The 13,434-nt window shown below is 37.5% G+C and overlaps 3 protein-coding genes across 6 annotated transcripts; all 3 read left to right on the forward strand.

Annotated features, from left to right (window-relative positions):
* Positions 1–23: 23 nt before the first annotated feature.
* Positions 24–2,684, forward strand: LOC132787762 (synaptic vesicle glycoprotein 2C-like). The gene is made up of 9 exons (XM_060795045.1): positions 24–294; positions 348–777; positions 834–1,015; positions 1,069–1,250; positions 1,314–1,697; positions 1,798–1,915; positions 1,976–2,135; positions 2,206–2,333; positions 2,404–2,684. Exons 1-9 carry the CDS (start codon positions 249–251, stop codon positions 2,457–2,459), a joined length of 1,686 nt encoding a protein of 561 aa, XP_060651028.1. The 5' UTR covers positions 24–248; the 3' UTR covers positions 2,460–2,684.
* A 1,056-nt stretch (positions 2,685–3,740) lies between these two features.
* Positions 3,741–6,799, forward strand: LOC132787761 (probable metabolite transport protein CsbC). The gene is made up of 9 exons (XM_060795044.1): positions 3,741–4,019; positions 4,534–4,963; positions 5,018–5,199; positions 5,260–5,441; positions 5,503–5,895; positions 5,966–6,083; positions 6,152–6,311; positions 6,378–6,505; positions 6,575–6,799. Exons 1-9 carry the CDS (start codon positions 3,974–3,976, stop codon positions 6,628–6,630), a joined length of 1,695 nt encoding a protein of 564 aa, XP_060651027.1. The 5' UTR covers positions 3,741–3,973; the 3' UTR covers positions 6,631–6,799.
* A 1,104-nt stretch (positions 6,800–7,903) lies between these two features.
* Positions 7,904–11,053, forward strand: LOC132787022 (synaptic vesicle glycoprotein 2B). 4 transcript variants are annotated; one of them, XM_060793857.1, is made up of 10 exons: positions 7,904–8,225; positions 8,300–8,462; positions 8,547–8,725; positions 8,786–8,967; positions 9,700–9,896; positions 10,100–10,250; positions 10,315–10,429; positions 10,490–10,649; positions 10,710–10,837; positions 10,899–11,053. In XM_060793857.1, exons 1-10 carry the CDS (start codon positions 7,997–7,999, stop codon positions 10,952–10,954), a joined length of 1,560 nt encoding a protein of 519 aa, XP_060649840.1. In that variant the 5' UTR covers positions 7,904–7,996; the 3' UTR covers positions 10,955–11,053. The 4 variants fall into 4 exon arrangements, 3 of the variants coding, with proteins under 3 accessions (XP_060649840.1, XP_060649841.1, XP_060649842.1); XM_060793858.1 differs by having other exon boundaries at positions 8,085–8,225; positions 8,284–8,462; XM_060793859.1 differs by lacking the exon at positions 7,904–8,225 and having other exon boundaries at positions 8,326–8,466.
* The last annotated feature ends 2,381 nt before the right edge of the window (positions 11,054–13,434 follow it).

A 13,434-nucleotide genomic window follows, 5' to 3' on the forward strand; every position in this document is an offset into this window, starting at 1 on the left:
TGACGATACTTGCTTGTATCTATCATGGAAAATGTTTAACACGTTGTTAATCTTTACAATTGTGTCCAAAGCATGTTGTCTCTATGATAAGCCATTGTGATATCTGAATGAATCTTCACTTTTTTGCAATTTGATAAAAACTCTGTGGCGTTTGAGAGAAAAGATCATTTGCAAGTTGAAGATCGAGGAGCTCGCAGAAAAACGTAACAAGAAATTTGACAATTGATTGAACTATACAGACTAGGATAATGGCTGACAAAAGTGATGAAATTTCCACTACTCCTAAAGTGAAAGGTAGCTAAACTAATAAACTAAGAATGAATGGAATTCACTTCATAACATTTCAGACATCGAAACAGATACAGATGGTCATTCTAATAGCACAGTTGAGGCAAGCGTTGGCTCTCCAGCGGATGCTCCAGCGGATTTCGATAAGGCCATTGAAGCCTCTGGCTTTGGACGTTTCAACCTAATACTTTTCTTTTTGGCAATATTTGCCACTTGTGCCAATATGTTTGAGTCGACCACGATGTCATACATTTTGCCCATAGCAGAGTGTGATCTGCATTTAACACTGACGGATAAAGGAGTCCTCAATGCTTGCGCTTATGCTGGCATGATCATCTCGGCGATTCCTTGGGGATATTTGTCCGATACAAAGGGACGTCGCAAAGTGCTTGTCTGTGGCTACCTTTTGACTTCAATTTGCGTTTTTGGCAGTGCTCTGAGTCAGAATTTTATAATGCTAGTGACATTCAAGTTTCTCGGTGGTCTTATGTAAGTATTTATCTCTTGCACACTTTGCGCAATGTTAACATCTTGTGAATTTGTAGGGTAAATGGTCCAGCTGCTGTGCTTTTCACATACTTGACAGAGCTGCATGGTCCCAAATATCGCTCTAATGTGCTGATGGTTGTTGGCATGGTAACTTCCGGATGTCTGCTGCTTTTGCCTGTGTTGGCTTGGGCCATATTTCCTAGAGACTGGGACTTTGTGCTCTTTGAGAGTCTTGCCAGTAAGTAAGATGGTTTATGCTTTCCTTCTTCCATTAATAATTTTGCTTCATAGTTCATAGTTGGCAAATCTTTTTGTTTGTCTGCGCGTTGCCCAGTTTGATAAGTGGATTTGTGCTATGGACAATGCCAGAGAGTCCCAAATTTCTAATGTCGCAAGGTCGCAATGCAGAGGCTTTGCAGATGCTACAAAAGATCTATCACATTAACACTGGCAAGCCAAAGGATACTTATCCAGTAAGTTTAATTGTCTCTCACAAATTGTATGTACTTTAAAAGAAATTCAATTCTTTTTCATAGATCAAATCGCTTGTTCTTGAGGTGCCCAGTCGTGATGCACAAAAGAATGAAGCCATCTACACCATTGATGACAAATCGGAGTCTAAGACTGAGCCAGCCAAGCGTGAATCTCGCACTGTTCTAGAAAGTCTACGTGCTGGCATGCAGCAGATGAAACCCATGTTCCATAAGCCACTTCTTGGTTTGGCGCTGCAAATTTATACCATGCAATTTGCCATGTTCTTGGGATTGAATACAATTCGCCTATGGCTGCCTCAGTTATTCTCTTCAATGGCCGACTTTGAGGCGGAATTCGATGAATCCGCCGAGATGTGCACGATTCTGGAGTACAGCATTAATAAAACAGCTGAGACTTTGACGAATCATGAGAATGCTTGCGCTGAGGTACGTGATAATATCCCGATAAGATTTCAGATCTTCATTTTTGCTGCATCATTCTGACGTTGTACAAACAGAGACTTAATGCTTCTTCTCGTTGTCTTAGCCGAAAGTTGTCTCCATGGATATGTATATCAACAATATCATCGTGTCGGCTTGTGGTCTGGTGGGATACTTTTTTGCCGGATCAATCATACGCCTCGTTGGTACCAAGCGATTGCTGAGTAAGTTAATTTTTATGATCACAGCTATCAAAGCATTTAATATCTTTTCCTTTTTTGCAGCTTATGGGCTGTTTATATCGAGTATTCTTGGCCTAGCCCTTTACTGGTCTGTTAATAGCTTGATGACTCTTTGTCTCGCTTCAGCTTTTCTTACTGTTGCTGGTGTCTCATTCTCCTCTCTTCTGAGTGCCGTCGTTTCGCTTTTTCCCACGCAGCTGCGGTATGACCAAATACATATAATAAATTATTAATATTCTCAAGTTGACGCTTGATTTAAATATTCTTTGCAGTTCCATTGTGGTTGCCATTACCATGATGTGTGGTCGTCTAGGAGCACTCTCGGGTAATTTACTTTTCCCCGTGTTTATTCAGATCGGTTGTCTGCCTCCCTTTGTGATGGTTGCTGCCGTCATGATAAGTGAGTTTTCGCATTAACTTTTAAAGACCACTCATTTATTAAATGTTTTCAAAATGTTCTTTTATTTCAGTTGCTGGCGTGCTTTCCATTTTCGTCCCCAATCCCAAAAAGGCAACATTTACATAATTAAACTTTTGCGCATTTAGGATTGCATTTCGTTTTGTAACTAAAATTGTAAAAACTGTTGTCGACAGGCTTTAATTGCTGTCATTCGTTCATAATTGTGTGCAACGTGTAAAAAGTTTTTTCTATGAAAGTTTTAGTACAAAAAATGAACAATGACATTTATACTAGTTTTATTCCTTTGCCTATAAATAAAAACTAATATTTATACACTGATTAACAAATTCAATGGCATATTATCTGATAGGAATGGAAATTTTTCTAGAAATAGTAGTTTTTGTTATTTAAATTTCATCATTCAAGACTTTATTTATTATCTTATAAGAATGGAAAATTTTCTAGTAATTGTAATTGTCTTTATTTATTTTTATATCGTCATTCATGCTTTCGTTTTATTCTGAAACTCATTCATGAAAGATAGAGAGAAAAGTTTACTCAGCATGACGACGTTCTGATGCCCTTGCATAATATATATAAAATACTTTACATTTAAGAATATGATACTATAAACATTATATAATCTGTTTAAATAATATTTCGAATTCTATGTGATATTGAAACAATGATAATAAAGTAATTGAATATTTTAATTTTCATTAAGATAAGATTTAAATGTAGAGAATTTTCTAAATATGATTCAGTATATATGGATAAAAGTTTTTGTTGAGTTGCACGCCTCTTTTCATATTTTGTGACGTAACTAAGATCGTGACGTAAAATATTCGTAGACCAACGAGATTTGTCATGCCGTGTGAACTATGATAAGGTTCGAGAAAGATATGTCCAGAGCTGCATTTCACCATGAAGATGACGTAGAAGATAATAAAGAACACAGCTGCTAACTGGATTTTAGTATACATAATTAATTCAAAGCTACAATATATGCTTTAGGTAAATATGTAAACAAATCGTACAATTACCTAGTGATTACAAAGTGAGCACACGCCGTGCACAAAACGTGTTAAAAAGTCAACAATCTTTTCTTATCTCAAAATCATCAACGTGGTTGCTACCTCAAGCTGATGAGCTATCATCATTTTTTGGGGCGACTGCCACGTCGTTTGTTGAGGAACCCCGTAGGATGATGAGTGCTCCCAAGAAAGAAATGTTTGTCTTCGTAAAGTTAGTCAAACAGATTTTTTTTTTTTAATTCATTCACTATCTTTATAGCATCGTTGCCACGATAAGAAAGTGTTATATGTCAGTGAATCTACACATTTTCCAGTTCGCCAAGATGATATAAACCTCGTGTCATTCACAAGAATGCATCATTCAGCATCTGAAACGCGAAGAAAACGGCAGCCTGGGGAATAATACTTAAATAAAATCCCGAACCGAACTCGGAAGCTGTGGAACCAACTGTGATAAATTGATATATATAGTATATTAAATATTCAACTATAAAGTGTTTTCTCACTGCGCTTTTAATTAAGCAGCGTGCGCATTTTAATTGAGTGTCCAATAAATATTTCAATTAAAACCATTTGTGATAACCATAACTCGAATAGTGCGAAACTATGGCCGAGAATAGTGCGGAAAATGTGAATCGCGAAAAAGCGAAAGGTAATGGTGAAATTACAAATTGAAGAACAACAATTTGTATGCATATTATAATGAAATGTGAATGTGAAATGCGGAGCCAGGAGCAGCCAAGCAAAGTCCTGGAAAAAAAACTGAAATGGCTTTAAGCGATATAATTTATTTTCGTTTACACTGGTTTATTTAAGTGGCTTTCTATTATAATCTCACGTTGTTAAATAATGTTATCTTAAATGAGTCTGATACAATAATAATGTGTGTTATAAACATCTTTTATTCATAAGTGCTATTGTGACAAATAATAAAAGAAAAGGTGTAATGAAATTATTTTTATATTTTTTTGTTGAAAATTAAGTTTTATTTGTGGATCAAGGAAAATAAAATATTTTACTTTAATCATGTTTGATTCTGTGAATAGAAAATTAAATGAAATTCATGACGAAGGAGTAAATCAAAGGAGTCAATCAGACATTGTTACTCTTAAACTTACAAAGAAGCGCAGATGGAAACTACAGCATTTATTTCATATACTTTATAGAAAGCGAAACAGATACGGATGGCAACTCAAACAGCACAGCTGTCGCCTCCTCCGGTTCTCCTGATGATGCTCCTGCGGACTTCGACAAGGCCATTGTTGCCTCTGGCTTCGGGCGTTTCAATCTCATTCTGCTGCTCGTCACCGTACCTGCCACTTGTGCCAATATGTTTGAGTCGACTACAATGTCATACATTCTGCCCATAGCTGAGTGTGATTTGCATTTAACACTGACGGATAAAGGAGTGCTAAATGCTTGTGCATATGCTGGCATGATCATTTCGGCCATACCCTGGGGATATTTGGCCGATACAAAGGGACGTCGCAAAGTGCTCGTCTATGGCTACCTTCTGACCTGCATTTGTGTCTTGGGTAGCGCGTTGAGTCAGAATTTTATTATGTTGGTGACATTCAAGTTCTTCGGTGGACTTATGTAAGTGTCAAAAGTCTCTTTGCTCTGGCAATGCATTAACTCTTCAACTTGTAGGGTGAATGGCCCAGCAGCTGTGCTGTTTACATATCTGACTGAGATGCATGGTCCCAAGTACAGACCCAATGTGCTCATGGTGGTTGGCATGATAACTTCCACATCTACGTTGCTGCTGCCTATGTTGGCTTGGGGCATCTTTCCCAGACCCTGGGACTTTCTGCTCTTTGGCAGTCTTGATAGTTAGTTAAATAAACTTTGGGATGTAGTTGTTAAATATTTATGTTTGTGCTTTTAAACAGTTCACAGCTGGCAGATCTTTTTGTTTGTCTGCGCGTTGCCCAGTTTGGTTAGTGGATTGGTGCTCTATTTCATGCCCGAGAGTCCTCGCTTCCTGATGAGTCAGGGACGCAATAAGGAGGCCTTGGAGATGCTGAAAATGATCTATCACGTTAACACGGGCAAGCCAAAGGACACCTATCCAGTAAGCAGAATTACTTGCTATATTCCTTTGGATTCTTTTTATTGAAGTGTTTCTCTTGCAGATCAAATCTTTGATACTTGAGGTGCCCAGTCGTGATGCACAAAAGGATGAGGCCATTTACACCATTGAGAATAAGTCAGAGGATAAAGTGGAGCCTGTCAAGCGTCAGTCTCGCACTCTTATGGAAAGTCTTCGCGCTGGCATGCAACAGATGAAGCCCATGTTCCATAAGCCACTCTTGGGACTTGCACTCCATTGCTATACGATGCAGTTCTGCATCTTTCTGGGCATGAATACCATACGCCTCTGGTTGCCACAGCTGTTCGCCTCGATGGCCGAGTATGAGGCTGAGCACGCGAACGAAGATGACTCAGCAACGATGTGCACGATTCTCGAGTACAGTGTGAATAAAACAGCTGAGACTTTGACGAATCATGATAATGCTTGCGCCGTGGTACGTGATAAGGAGATAAGATTAATTTAAACCCCATTTTGCTGACGTATTTCGTCCAACTATCTTGCAGCCAAAAACCATCTCAATGGATATGTACATCAACAATATAATTGTGTCGTTTTGTGGACTTGTGGGTTATTTCTTTGCCGGAGCCATAATCCGTTTAATTGGTGCCAAACGCTTGTTGAGTAAGTCATTTATCATTATCATTTAGAATCCGCACTTTCTAGTTTCTAATTTGCATCTTTTGCTACAGCTTATGGTCTGCTCGTGTCTGGCGTACTTGGCATTGCGCTCTACTGGTCCATTAACAGTCTAACCACAATTATCATCTCCTCTGCTTTTGTTACTGTCTCTGGCGTCGCAGTTTCCTCTCTTCTCGGCGCTGTCGTCGCCCTCTTTCCCACCCAATTGCGGTAAAGTTTAAATAAATGATAAATACGAGAAGTTCTCGAGGTCTGACAACATTTTGCTCCTTGTAGCTCGCTGGTGGTGGCCATTGCCATGATGTTTGGACGTCTTGGAGCGCTCTCGGGGAATCTACTCTTCCCCGTGTTCGTACAGATCGGATGTGTGCCACCCTTTGTGATGGTCGCTTCAGTTATGCTGCGTATGTTTCTCGATTTTCAATTATTAATAAGTGTTTATATTTCATGTTTCTGTTTTTTTCTATTTCCAGTTGCTGCTGTTCTCTCGTATTTTGTGCCCAATCCCAAGAAGGCGGCATTTACGTAACAAATCTTTTGCTTATCTTTAGTTAAATACTATTGCGAATTAAGTTGTAAAAATATTTGTTGACAAACTTTTATTGATAGTCGCTTAGTTTAGTTTAGTTTAGTTTACTCTGGCTGACAAGCCTCTTAAATAACATCTCAAAACTTGAATAAATGCCATCTGACATAAAGTTTGTTAAATCATTAATTTAGCAACGTGTTGCAAATTAAATAGTTGCTTGTTAAGCTTGCTTCTGAGTGCATTTCGAGTTCAGTTCAACTATAAATTAAGAGCTGGGAATCTCGTTATCACCAATTAAATCCGTCTGCATGCGGTTGAGGTTATCTGTTGCTGCTTTTGACAAGACATAAATCAACGGAAATTATTTATCAATTGAGAGAAGAGTTCATGTGTCCTTTTTCGGCAGCAATTAAATCAATTTGTCAAAGCGTTACACTTAATTGAATCATTGAATTGTCTTGGACAATTGTTAAGTTGTTGATAACAGATACTTAAATGTTAAGCATTATATACAATTTTAGCATAATTTGCTTAATGATTTAAATTTCTTGAGACATGCTGTTCTAAACATGCAACATAAACTCCGAAGGCGGTAAGAAATCAGATCGATTATAAATAAATTATAATTTTGGTGGTTATAGCAATTCGTTAGCCTAAAAATCTGGTATATTTTGCACTATTTAGTATATTTTGAACATAGTATTATATCGATATACTAAATATAGCTTTGACATATTTCAGAATTTTGCAGTATGTAAATTTAGTATATTTTAAGAATAATACCGCATTATTGTGGGTTCGATTGTGGATTTCTTACTTATTATTTATTTTTTTTAGTCCGACAACCTTGCAAGATTTGTCCAAATTGGCCACATAAACAACGAGAGCCGGTTGATAAGTGATATGGTGGATATTGCAATTTGTTTGGCTAAAAACCTGGTATATTTTGCACTCTTTAGTATATATTATATTATATCAATATACCAAATATAGCCTTGGCATATTATAGTACTTTTGCACTATGTCCATCATATACAATGAGGACCGTTTGATAAATGATTGGACTAGGCAAGAAATCAGATCGATTGTGAATAAGTTATACTTTAGCTTTGCAATATATACATATGTGGAGGAATTTGGTCACACTGGTTGTTCTATCTTTTTAAGTCCAGCCATTCAGGTAAGCTAATTTGGAATTTATATTTTCGAGTATTTATCTATTTAGGAATTTATTTAAAGATAATTAATTTGTTGTTGAAATCTGTCGATTACATAGAAGGCTGAAAATAGTTTTCACAATTTCAAATTAATAGTATATGGTTTATCAAATTGGTGTTTACAGTTGTGGTTCTATTACAATATTCAGATGGCCGAAGCTGCTGCTGGGTCGAAAGGTCAAACCGCTGACTTTGAGACGGCGATTGCTGAATGCGGTTTTGGCCTCTTCAACGTGTACATTCTGTTCTGTGCGATGCCCTGTTTAGCGGCCATGGTCTTCTCGGCATCGGCCATGTCTTATGTGATGCCCATGACCGAATGCGAGCTGAAGTTATCTCTGCTGGACAAGGGCATAATGCATGCTGTGACCTATGCTGGTAAATGCAAAAAACTCTTTTTCATCTGCATTAAAGACATTCAACTAATTATGCTCAGTGTGTGTGCCAAACAGGTATGATCATCTCGGCCATACCCTGGGGCTTTGTGGCTGACACGATGGGTCGTCGCTTGGTGTTGATTAGTGGTGGCTGGATGGATGGTCTCTGTGTGCTGTGTGCCGCCTTGAGTCAGACCTCCACTCAGCTGATGGTCTTTAAGTTCTTTGATGGCTTTATGTAGGTACACATATGATTGCTTGCCAACTTTCACTGTGTGTGTGTGCCTTTTGGCTTGCTTATTTGCTTCCCTACTCTCTGCAGTGTGTGTGGCCCCTTTGCCGTGGTCGTTAGCAATCTGGTCGAGTTTCATGGCAAAAAGCATCGGGCTTTCATCATGCTGTTTATCGGTTTCAGTGTTGCCCTTGGTGCACTCATTCTCACCATTGTGGCCTACTTCTTGTTGCCAGTGCATATTTCCTTCGACGTTGGCACCCTCCACTGTAGGTGAATGACTTTTACTACTGTGATTTTTTGTTTTAACTTACCGTTTCTATTTGCAGTTCACACCTGGCAGATCTTTTTGGTGCTGACGTCATTGCCAAGTCTGACAAGCGGATTTCTGCACATTTTTTTGCCCGAGAGTCCGAGGTTCCTTATGTCACAGGGCAACTACCGCAAGGCCTTGAAGTCCCTGCAGCGCATCTATGCGATGAACAAGCGCAAGAGTCGCGATTCCTATCCGGTAAGTGAACACTATTAAACAAGTAAGAAAGCTACAGTCGTACTCGACTGTGAGATACCCGCTATCCATTTTGAATAAAAGCAATATATTTTGCGGTATTATTCTCAATATATATATATATATGCTGCAGAAATACCAAAAATATACTAAATGGTATATATGATATATCGATTAAATACCGCATTAAAATATACCATAGACGGCACAATATACCAGATTGTCAGCTAAAGTAACTAAGACCCCTAGTAAGTTTTGCGCATACAAAATTATTTCTTTAAGAACTTCGACAATAGCAACCAAATTTTCAGGAATCATAACCATTGTATATACAAAACTTCGTGACTCTAGCTTTAAAATTACGCTTGTTATTCGATTTTTTTGATTTGCGGGGGCGGAAGGGGGCGTGGCAAAAATTTGAAACAAAGTTGATCTGCGTGCAAACATAACAAATGCTGTCGAAAAATTATAGCTCTATCTCTTATAGTCTTTGAGATCTAGGTGTTCATACGGACAGACGGACAGACACACATTCGGACAGACACACAGACGGACAGACGGACAGGGCTAGATCGTCTCGGCTGTTGACGCTGATCAAGATTATATATACTTTATAGGGTCGGAGATGCCTCCTTCTACCAGCCTGTCGGCACAAAGTTATAATACCCTTCTACCCTATGGGTAACGGGTATACAAATATTATAATTAAATTCTATAAATAATTTCAAACCTTAGATCACCACTTTAACTGATGCCACACCTGAGCGAGACACAACACACGATCCGAGTGGACATCAATCATTGCGCGAACGCTTTGCCAGAACCAACAAAAAGTTTGTCGAGGGTCTTCAGCAGCTGAAGCCCATGTTTTCCAGTCCATACCTGGCATTATCCGGACGCATTTATTGCCTGCACTTTTGCCAGGTTATGTGGTAATTATATTTCTTAATTAATGGTGTTTCTATTTTTATTTATCTATTACTTGTGATAGCGTCTTTGACTGCCACAAATCTTTGCCAAATCTTAACTAAATCTATTTTTTTACTTTTTACAGTGTAAATTTTATACTTTTTTGGCTGCCACAACTTTAACAAATTTTAACTATTCTATTCTATTTATTCTTTACTTATTATAGCGTAAATTCAATACGTCTGTGGCTGCCACAAATCTTTGCCACAATGCACACACTCGAGGTGCATGGCGTTCGGGATAAGAGCATGTGTGCGCTCTTGGATCACAATTCGAAGCGTGGACCAACGAAATCTTTGAAGGTGGAATGTGACATAGTAGGTAGGCGCTCCTTTTGCATCACACTTCGTGGCTCTAAAGTAATGAACCTGTAACGTGTAGCATCAACAACCGGAATCTTTTATGAATAACATTATTGTGGCCGGCATTGGTCTTGTTGGTTTTCTTATCTTCTTTCCCATATTGCGCATACGCGGCGTTGTCAATCATATACTGAGTGAGTTGTTTTTCAAAAGTACTAAAAATACTTCATTAAACATTATTTTGTTTTTTATAGAGATCTGTCTTTTTGTATGCACCTTTCTGGTGGGTGGTCTTTACTTCTCACGCACATCGGTTACGATTCTGATAGTTGCTTCGCTTTACTTGACTATCATGGGCGTTTGTGCCTCAACCATAATTGGCATGTGTGTTGTGGTCTTTCCCACGTTAATGAGGTGTGTCTTTGATAGTCTAATGAATTATAATTATATTGTATTCTTTACTTTCTTTTTCAGAACAATGGTTTTATTGCTAATCATGACGTTTGGTCGCTTGGGTTCGGTTGCAGGAAACCTTTTGCTGCCTCTCTTCATACAGATAACCTGTTGGGCGCCTTTTGCTTGGCTTGTTTTTCTAATGAGCAGTGAGAAATTACCTTAATATGCTTAAAAAACATTTAACATTTTCTATGCTTTATTTTTCAGTTGCCTTTCTCATGTCGTTGTTCTTGAAAGTGGACTTCCAGCAGCCGCTAAATTAACCTTTGTACCGGTAGTATTTCTTTTTTTTTAATTTAGATCTGTGTAGAATGTATATTATGTGTATGTATGTTATGTGAAAATATAGCATCATTACTTCATATCAGACTAAGCGTAATTGGGGCAAACGCCTCTTTATCTCATTGTGTGCCCATTCAGTATTCTTTTTGCCTCTGCTCAATCCGCACTCAGCAGCGAGTATAATCAACGCTTTAAAGATATAAGATATATAAATAAACGCAATTTCGGCAAGCTCTACTTAAAATTCAACGGTAGTGAATTTTACTTTTATATGTCAAGCAAGTTTTCGATTAAAACATTATGCGGAAAAATTAGAAATTAAATATTTTGTGAAACTGAAATTGTGTTTAGTTTAAATCAAGAAATTGTTTGTTTTTATTTTAAATCGTTTTTTTTTATTTTCAAAGTTTAGCAGCAATGTTTTTCCTTCACGAATTTATATGAATGTTCATATCAAATTCATATTTTCCATATCTATTCCTCACATTATCTTCACTTAACGCCCACTCAAATAGTAGAAAAAGTTGAAAATCATATTTATAATTCAGTGCATTAATCAAAAGCAAGTTGACTGTGCTGCGGTTAATTCAAGCTAATTACATTTTAATCATGCCAAAGCAAATGTTGATTAATTTCTATTGTGGCTAACGCTGCTAACCGGACCAAAAAAAAAACCCCCTCTAAATGAAGCCAAGCCGCATTTCACAGTGGTTTGTTGGATTCATTGTGTGTTCGTTGCAGCTTTTGTAGCATGTTAATTATTCTTTTGCGGTCATCAATTAATTAGCAGTTGCAGAAAACGAATTCAATGTGCGCTTCAATGGCTTTCAAAGTGATTTTTCACATCGAACACAAGGGGGAAACTTTTCTTTGTGCCAAAGAGGAAAACCGTGTGTCACATAAATCAAACAAAGTGGTCAAGAAGAAGTTTTGGAAAGACAATCGGCCCCATCCACGAGTTTGTTGTTCTTGTTCCTAGTTCAATACGTGTATCAGGCTCTATCTAAATGTGTGTATCCTGTGTGGAAAATAGCCTTATCCTTTTAACTGACATCGAATCCGGAAGTGTTGCTGTCTCTGCTTCTGCTTCTTCTGCTGCTGCTGTCGTCGCCTTGCAACCCATTTCTCATGCTGTCAAAACAAAGTCAAGCGGTAATTGACACATGTTGACTTGTGGAAGCTCTCTCAAGTGTTATGTGGCACATCCGCCGTCTCGTCGTGATACGAAATCTAAATTAATAGTTTGCCGTTGTTCACCATATAGGAAAAGTAGCAAAAGGACCACTTAATTACAGATTCACATCTAATACAATAGAAAGCTTTTAACATCATCGCAGACGGGAAGAAAAATGGCTAAGATTGTTTGCCAACTATGCGCAAAGCATATGAACACAAATGTTTGTCTATTGGACGTGGGGAAAAAAGCTTGAAGGCATCAATGTGATAATTGCCGCAACAAATTAATTATAAAGGCTGTCTGAAGGTCGTTCGAATAAAATCAGAAAAATCAATTAGTAAATTACTACAATATTCAATCGAATCAATCCTATGTTGCTATCGATAGATATTTCTGTTTAAATTGAAAAAAAGTATATTCCACTTAAATTGTATATGCTTCAAACTTACCAAATTTATTTCATTTTTAGCTAAAAAGATAAAATTGTTAAATTTTAATAAAGATTAAAATATTTGATCATTAAGATAAAGTTTAATACGACTATACAATTTAAATAAAGTTTAAAGATTATTATAATTAAGATAATATTCCAACATTTATTCAAATTTAAGATTCATATTAAACTAAAAATTTTTAAGTAAAGTGAAAATACTTCAATGCTTAATAACTTTATGACGTTGAGGTAAAACTTTTCAATTAAAAAACTTGCATAATTTGAAGAATAAAATTTGTCCCATTTGACAACAGTTTAAAGAGAATTTTTGGGTTTCAATTTCCGACAAACACTTAAAAGCATTTTTAGTAAATGCTTAGCATTTCTGTTTTCATTTTTTGGGTAAATTTCGACATCATACTTGGCTAAAAGGATAAAGCAGGAGAGGAATGAGAGGGGGAAGAGGGAACGACAGTGCATCATTAAGTGCGTTCCCAGACTGTGTTCCATAAAATCCGAATACAACAAACTCGCATAAATTTAACATAATAAACATGTGGGAAATCGCGTTGAATATAAACAAGACAGCGCCTACTTCGTACTCCTCTTCACTTTACCCCCCTGCTAAATGTGCAAATATGTTTGTGGATGGGGCGTTGATGATGGCAGAGTGTGTTGTAGAGTGTGGGCGTGGAGGCGTGGCCTGGTGAGACATGTAATGTATGCCATAAACTAAACGCAGCAACGGCATAAAAAACCAACAGAACATGGATGCATATTCCTATAGTGATCAAAGAGAGGATGAGAAGTACATGTTGTTGGGAGGCTAGTTTGGCGATGGGGCGTGTTCA

The sequence above is a fragment of the Drosophila nasuta genome, chromosome 2R (genome assembly GCF_023558535.2).
Source record: "Drosophila nasuta strain 15112-1781.00 chromosome 2R, ASM2355853v1, whole genome shotgun sequence".
Lineage (NCBI taxonomy): Eukaryota > Metazoa > Arthropoda > Insecta > Diptera > Drosophilidae > Drosophila > Drosophila nasuta.